Source organism: Myotis davidii, unplaced genomic scaffold (assembly GCF_000327345.1).
Source record: "Myotis davidii unplaced genomic scaffold, ASM32734v1 scaffold575, whole genome shotgun sequence".
In the NCBI taxonomy this organism is placed as follows: Eukaryota; Metazoa; Chordata; class Mammalia; order Chiroptera; family Vespertilionidae; genus Myotis; species Myotis davidii.
Genome location: NW_006290306.1, coordinates 186,928 through 194,864, shown reverse-complemented (window position 1 = coordinate 194,864; position 7,937 = coordinate 186,928). Strand labels below are relative to the sequence as shown.

The following is a 7,937-nucleotide window of genomic DNA, read 5'->3' as shown; positions in this document are numbered from 1 at the left end:
GCAGCCAGAGGAACCCCCGCCCCGGAGACACCCAGACGCCGACCAGCAGTCGCCACCGCCTTCGCAGCAGCCTCGCCGGCCGCGGGCAGACCCGGAACCAGACCAAGGGGGCGACCACCGTCCAGCGGAGGACGAGGAGGAGAACGCGAGGCCACATACCCGCCCGGACCTGCCCTTCTCCAGGCCCTCGCCCCTCGCCGGAAGGGACCTTTGATGGAGCCCAGGGGAGGGGTCCGAGGATTTACAGACTGTCGCAGAGTGGGCTAAAGGCTGAGGTCATGTAACTACTTCCTTCTGTCCCTTTCTACACACCCCTCTTCTCTACCCCTTTTCTCTGCTCCACTGCCTCCCTCCCCCTCCCCCCATACACACCCTTCTTCCAGGAAGAAGGCACTTTGCAAGGGTTAAAAGATCTTTTCTTTCTCCTTCCTCGGTCCTTTATTTCCCCACCTTTATTCTCCCGATTAGCTTTCCCTTTTTTGTGCAGCCCTTTGGCTGCAGAGGCAAAGCACAAGACCCTTGTCCAAGTTCACCTGTAATCCCTTCCCCCCATCCAACTGCTCTCTTAAAAGCAACACCGGTGCTTCTGGGGTTAATTGCCCCAGTTTTCTGCCCAGGAGAATTAAAACTTGTCCCCACCCTCTCTCCTTCCTACCTTACCTCCCCTCCCCGCCCCCACCCCCAATCTCTGGCTACCTGAAGAAATAATCTTTTCCCTCTCACACATACAGTCCTCAATTCTTCATTGAGCTAGTTTGCCCTAATCCCAGCTCAGTCCACTCCAAATTTGATTTATAATCTTCCCCACCTTTTTATATACAAGAAGAAAGGTTGCCCATTGTCTATGAATTTGAGAACAACCCAATAATCCTCTCCTGGGGAACTTTCTAACAATTAGACCTACATCTCAAGGCCCTAACAGACTATCCTCAACATTTCTTTTATCCCCCTCCCTCTACCAGTGCCCCCAGGTCAAAGGCAGAAAGGAGGCAGCCTGAGCAAAGCCTAAGGTTGGGGTGAGGTGGGGTGGAAGCAAGAGAAGCTTTTATTGTTGGGCTTTCCAGGTAAAGTTCAGAATCAGTGACTTGCAGTCTTCAGTCCTGGGGGTAATTTATTTGCTACTTGGAGGAACCAGTGAGAAAGCAGACTCCCGCATAACACAGATACTCTGTGGACCCCTCAAAACCATCCTATCTTCTGCAAAGACTTCAGCTGCCCCTCCCGGGCTCTCTGCTCCCACTGGGCACATGCTGATGCCCCTGAGTGGGCTGCTTTGGTGGTGGTGCTGCTGCTACTGCTGTGCCTGGTACCGCTTTGGACTGTGCACCCCAGCTCCCCAGATGTTGCGCCACCAGGGTCTCCTCAAGTGCCGCTGCCGCATGCTCTTCAATGACCTGAAGGTTTTCCTACTTCGGCGCCCCCCTCCAGCACCCCTGCCCATGCACGGAGACCCCCAGCCCCCAGGTTTGACCGCCAACAACAATACCCTTCCGGCTCTGGGTGCCGGGGGGTGGGCAGGCTGGAGGGGCCCTCGAGAAGGGGTGGGCAGGGAGACGCCTCCTCTGCCACCTCCACCACCTTTGCCACCTTCTTCTGTGGAAGATGACTGGGGTGTCCCAGCCACGGAGCCACCTGCCTCACTGCTCAGCAGTGCCTCCTCAAATGACTTCTGTAAGGGGAAGGCTGAGGACTGCTACTCACTGGGCAGCAGCCTGGACAGTGGCATGAGGACCCCGCTGTGCCGCATCTGCTTCCAGGGGCCAGAACAGGTAAGGCCATTTCCCCCTTTTCCTGCTTCCTTGTAGTGTCTCCAGATCTCGCAGATTGCTACTCGCCTACTTGCTCTGGGGAACCATTATGTTGTGCCTAATGTGAGGACTGTAAGTTTTAAGACTCTCAATGATGTTCTTTTGGTTAAGTTTGCCCCAAGAGGGTCTGGTTCCTGGTGGAGCCTGTTTGGTGGCTCGGTTGTATCCAGTGTTTGCATGTTCCTTCCAATGCTAGTATCTTCAGTTCCACGTGAAAATTCCATAAGTGTCCTCAAAATAGAAGATCCAGAGTCAGGAGCAATGAAATGAAGGAACTTGGTGGTCCGTTCACACTTGTCATGAAGATGTCCTTTTGTCTGATTTATTGTGAGTGGCATTTTCCCCAGCTCTTCTTCAGTCCCAGATTTAAACTTCTTCCCTCCATGAAAGTGAGCAGAGATCTTGTCCACTTTCCCTATTCTTATAGACCGAAACCCAATGAGCCTGTGCCTGTTCCTTCATTTTCATGTAGAGACTGTCCCCTCCCATATTACATTTCCTTCTCAGCAGTGTGTTTTAGTCACTGCAGAGAAAATGGAGAAGGATTCTAGGTCCAAGGAGACTGCAGTTTGCTAAGACACTTCTTGGCAGACTTGTGTTTCCTAGGTTGAAAGCAGGTAGGTAAGTGGGGTGAGAGTGAATTTAAAGGAAATAGAGAGACTAATAGAGACTCTTGTTGTATCTAGTCCCCTCCTCAGGCCTGAAGCACATAAACTGAGATTGTCCCTTCCACTCTCCCCATCCAGGATAGAGAATGGCAAGTACCTCACAGACCAGAGTCTTCCCAAGTCTGAGAGTTTTCACTACCCCATTCATTCAGATGTTCATAGACATACTTACCCCACCCCTGTGAGCTCCACTTTCAATCTAGTGTCTGCAATGCTGGACAGCATGTGTACATTCTTCCAGAGTCATATTGTGGCAGCTCTTTCCACAGAATCCCAGACCTGAACATCAGCTCTAGTCACTCATTCTGGGGAAAGAATACTCACCTGGGCTCTGGGCAGGGTTATGTGATCACATCAGCCACTTCTTTGTGGATTTCCTGGAAGTGGAGGGGAGACTTCTAGGTGCTCTCCGAACAAATGGCAGTGCACTAGGATGCCATGCTGGTGTCCCGAGTAGTCCTGGTTCTTGTTGGGGGCTTGCTCTGTAAGAGGCAGGCCTGGCTGACATTTTCATTCATTTTATCTCTGCTCTGAATGGGGAAAGCACTTCATGGACAGATGATGACTGAGGCCACACCCTGGGCATTATGAGGGAAGCAGATACAGACATCCAGATGAATACATATCTCTGAGAGTTTGAGGGCGGGATTCCTTCTTGTAATGATGATTGCCTGAAGTCCCAAATAAAGGACTGCCCAGAGTTGAGGACTTCAGTTAGGGGAGAAGGTCCAGGGTCCCTGCTCCATGCCCTTTTCCCAGCCCTCCGCATCACCTCCAGTGCTGGGTCTCCAGCAGAGACACAAGGCAGAGTGGCTTGGCTGAGAGCAAGAGGGAACCTCACTTTGGGGACCACCTGGTCAGAATTTTGCCCGAATCAGGAGCCTCATCCATTCCCAGACAAGGAATTACTTAGTCTCTTAAGTTCTTAAGCTATTTCTTTCTTCTCCCATATGGGCTGGCTCAGGGCTGCATGTCACAGGGGCTGCTGGGAGTGTGTCTTCTGGTAAGAGTACCCTAGTCCATAGAGAACAGCATGACTTGGAGACTATTTGATGGGTGTGTGCAGTCCAAATAGCTTTATCTCACTGGGTTCTTTTTCCACTTCTGTGATTTCAAGACACCTTTTTCTGCTTCCCCTCCTTCTCTCATATTTGTTGAGAAGACCCAGGAGATAATGAGCATGAAAATGCCTCGAAAGGGATTAATAATTGCATGTATTTTGATCACAAAAAAGCAGTATTTTGTTGAGAAGAGAAAAAGAATGACATCATTAAGCATATTGTGAAACACTTCGTGTGCTACAGGGTTGGGTCAGAGATTAAAAGATTTTCTTTCTCACTTATTATTCTCATGATGTGTCATGAAGAAAGCATTGACTAAAAAAGCTAACAACACTGAGAGAGGAATGGGCTCTGTTATTATGTGGGAGAAATAGGATATTGTGACAGCATTAAGACTGGATCAAATCAAGTATTTCCTGTATATTATCATTACATTTTGGGATTTGCTTTATCTGTGCAGGAGCCAGGAGATTAGAATGAGAACATGTTATAGAAGTATTAAAAGCAATGTAGCTTAGATGTGGGGAAGGCATTTCCCCACTTTTTCTTCATTTTCCCCCACAGCATTTCAATAAGGAAGGGAGACAAAAGAGGGAGGAGATAGGGAAAACTTTCTAGAGAAGGGAGAGGGAGAGTGAGGGAGGGGAGAGAAGCTAAGATTTTATTTCAGTATCTTAGTTTTTTTCTGCTCAGGAAGAGAGCTGTCCAGCATTTGTCCACATGTGACCCTGAAAGGCGTGCAGACAGACTGTAATCTCAGGGCTGAATGTCTTGGTCTTTTCCCTGCAGCCAAACAAAGGGACTGAACAGCTCCCCAGTCATCTGCCACTACTCCAAGGGCTAAAAGACTGCCAAACACGAAGATGTGGTCTCTGCCTGCCAATATTTGGTGAGGGACAACTGAAAGATCCAGCTAGTGTCACATATTTATACAGGATTTCGCATCACTCATTCATAAATGCATTTAATACACATGGACTGAGCTTTTACAGTGTGCCAGATGCTGTTCTAGGCACTGAGTATCCAGGAATAGACAAAACAGTTGAGATCTCTGCTCTCCTGAATTTACAGTCTAGTGGAGATACAGAAATTGACAAATAAACTACTAGATAAATCAAGTGATTTCGGATGGTGTTGACTGCCTTGATAAAAGTGAAACAGGAAAATGAGTTAGACAAGAATGAAAGGAGGCGGGGGGCTTGGGAAAGATGCAGCTACATTAGATACAGTGTTCAGGAACAGCCTTCCTAAGAAGGTGCCCTCTGAGCTGACACCGACATGGTGAGGAGGACCCCCTGATGGAAAATCATTTCAGATGGGGGGAACAGCAGGTTTAAAGGCCTCAGTGTGAATAAGCTGAGCATGTTTGAGAAACAGGAGGAGGGCGATGAGCAGGTGTGAACAAATGCTTTGAGAGACAACTTGGCTTCACCCTAGAAAACTGACCAAGTACCCACTCTCCTCCTTTCAGCCATTCATTCAGGTTGGATCAGGGTCAAGGTCCATGAGCGTGTAAGACAAGAGCCCAGTCACCAATCCTTTGCTCTCCATTTCTAGTTCACTTTGAGGGACAGTGAAGCCTGGTGGGTTAGCGGAGGTCTCTGAAGCTAGATGGTCCTTGCTCAAGGTCTGAACAAATTGTATAGCCTCTCTGTGCCTTGGGTCCTCATTTTTTTAAGTTGAGATAATGATGATCATCCCCAATATACAAGGTCATTGAGCATCAGTGCTGTTACAGTGTGTTGTTGTTGTCTCAAATGCAAGAGAATGCTCCCCCTGCCTCGTTTAAAAGGAAAAATGTGCCCTGGCTCCCAGTCTGGCAGGAGGAGCGCTGTGGTCATGGTCTGGCTGTGTTAGTGGGTTGTTTTTTTGTGCACTCACAATGGTCTAGGCACAGTGCTGCTCCTCGGCTTCCACCATCACAAGTATTAAGTGCCCACCTATGCCTGCTGCTCTGCTGAGCAAAGTGTAAAGACACATGGCCCATGTGGCCCTGCCCTCTGGGAGTTGCACAATCTAACCCAGACATCATGGAGGCTGATAGAGATCAAGAACACACAGACAGCAAGTCGAAGTGAATTGCAGTAATATCGGCTACAAGAAAGGAACGTATGTTTAAAGGCAGCTAGTGTATGGGGTGCCTATGCCAAGAGGCAAGTGGGAGAATTTGTTACTTTTTCTCTAATTAGTCAGAGAGGGCTTCTTTAGTGTGGCTGCTGAATACCAAATGAGATGAAATAGACTTAGACTGAGTTTAGAAAGCTAGAAGCAGCCTGGCTGTGTTGCTCAGTGGTTTAGTGTTGACCCATGCACCAAGAGGTCACCAGTTCGATTCCCAGTCAGGGCTCATTCCTGGGTTGTGGGCTTGATCCCCAGTGGGGGGTGGGTAGGAGGCAGTGGATCAATGTTGATGTTTCTCTCTCATCAATGTTTCTCTCTCTCTCTCTCTCTCTCTCTCAATTCAAAAACACATATAAAAAAAAGAAAGAAAGCTAGAAGCATAAGAGATGTGAGACACATGGGTATCTTGACAAAGAGGTAAAACCAGCTCCTAGGCTGGGCCAGCAGTGGAGCACTTGGAGGTGGGTACAGAAATCAAACCCATCATGTAGTGGTGGTGGCAGGATACCTGTAATGGAAATCAGGAAATGAGTCTGGAAGAGATTAATAGGTTTCATCTACCTCTTCCTCTTCCTGGGGTCGGCCTCTCTGGAGCTCTGTATTCAGAAGGGGCAAGAGTAGTGTGGAATATTCTAGTCCAGTGATGGCGAACCTCTGACACGCGTGTCAGAGGTGACACGCGAACTCATTTTTTTGGTTGATTTTTCTTTGTTAAATGGCATTTAAATATATAAAATAAATATCAAAAATATAAGTCTTTGTTTTACTATGGTTGCAAATATCAAAAAATTTCTATATGTGACATGGCACCAGAGATAAGTTAGAGTTTTTCAAAATGCTGACATGCCGAGCTCAAAAGGTTCACCATCACTGTTCTAGTCCAGTGGTTCTCAACCTTCTGGCCCTTTAAATACAGTTCCTCATGTTGTGACCCAACCATAAAATTATTTCCATTGCTACTTCATAACTGTAATGTTGCTACTGTTATGAATCGTAATGTAAATATCTGATATGCAGGATGGTCTTAGGCAACCCCTGTGAAAGGGTCGTTCGACCGCCAAAGGGGTCGTGACCCACAGGTTGAGAACCGCTGTTCTAGTCAGTGTTTGGGGTTCTTGGGGAATAAGAGAAGGGCTTTGAAGGCCCCAAGATGCAATGAGAACCCTGTGAATGGAGATCAAGTAGAGCATTTTAGAAGAGAGCCAAATGGTACATTATTTTTTTAGTACTATGGTTCAATTTTGCATTTCTGTGTGTGATTATTTAATTAGTATCTGTCTCCACAAATAACACACCCATCCCTAACATTCATGGACCCTCAGGTAAGAGTATAGATAGAGGCTCACATGGCTAGGCCAATATATTTAAACATAATAAATCCAGCAAACTAAATGCATCTTATCCTCCTATCCTGACAAATATACCTGCAAAACATTCTGGAAAACAACTGTTAGATTCCTCTTAATTCTGTGCCAGCCAAGTGGGGATATCTGGCCCTTAGACTACACGCCACTCTGACTCTCTTCCCACTGCTGGCTCTATGATGAGCCTTGGACACATGCATGTGGACACTCCAGCTGGTCATCCAAGCTCTGTGCATGCTACCAGCAGACAGATGAACTGAAGAAAAGAAGCCTGAAGGTTCTGGAAGCAAACTCACAACAGAAATCACAGGGTCCCAGGTAATCAGAGCATGTTCTAGAAGAGGGGCATGTCTCCCTGACCCTGCAGACTCCTCACCTTCTTGGAAGGGTGCAGCTGAAGAAGGGCCAAAGTGGGGTCCTGGGTCTAAGGAAGGCAATGCAGAGGGATTAAGATCCCTGGAAGCAGCAACTTGTGTATTTACTCATCATTGAGTCATCAGCTCCCACTCCAGTGGTTGGCACTTGCTTTATTCCCTAAAATATTTGTTGAATGAATGAGCCTCTAGAGCAGCAGTTCTCAACCTGTGGGTCGCGACCCCTTTGGGGGTCGAATGACCCTTTCACAGGGGTCACCTAAGACCATCAGAAAACACATATATAATTACATAGTTTTTGTGATTAATCACTATGCTTTTATTATGTTCAATTTGTAACAATGAAATTGGGGGTCACCACAACATGAGGCACTGTATTAAAGGGTCGCAGCATTAGGAAGGTTGAGAACCACTGGTTTAAGGTTTATTTCGACCTCAATTACTGGCCCCTACCTAGCCTGGCCCTGTTCCGGGTTTGGGCAGGAGGCAACCAACTGATGTGTTTCTCTCACATCGATTCTCTCTTTCTTTCCCTCTCTCG

At 47.5% G+C, this 7,937-nt stretch overlaps 1 protein-coding gene across 1 annotated transcript in view; it reads left to right on the top strand.

The window, feature by feature from the left end:
- The first annotated feature begins 6 nt into the window (after positions 1-6).
- The window catches only part of MARCH4 (membrane associated ring-CH-type finger 4), a 75,815-nt gene continuing 67,884 nt past the window's right edge, over positions 7-7,937 (top strand). The window contains exon 1 of the mRNA XM_006763302.2: positions 7-1,769. Within this exon, the coding sequence (XP_006763365.1) occupies positions 1,248-1,769 (522 nt within the window). The 5' untranslated portion in view covers positions 7-1,247. The remainder of the gene's footprint in view (positions 1,770-7,937) is intronic.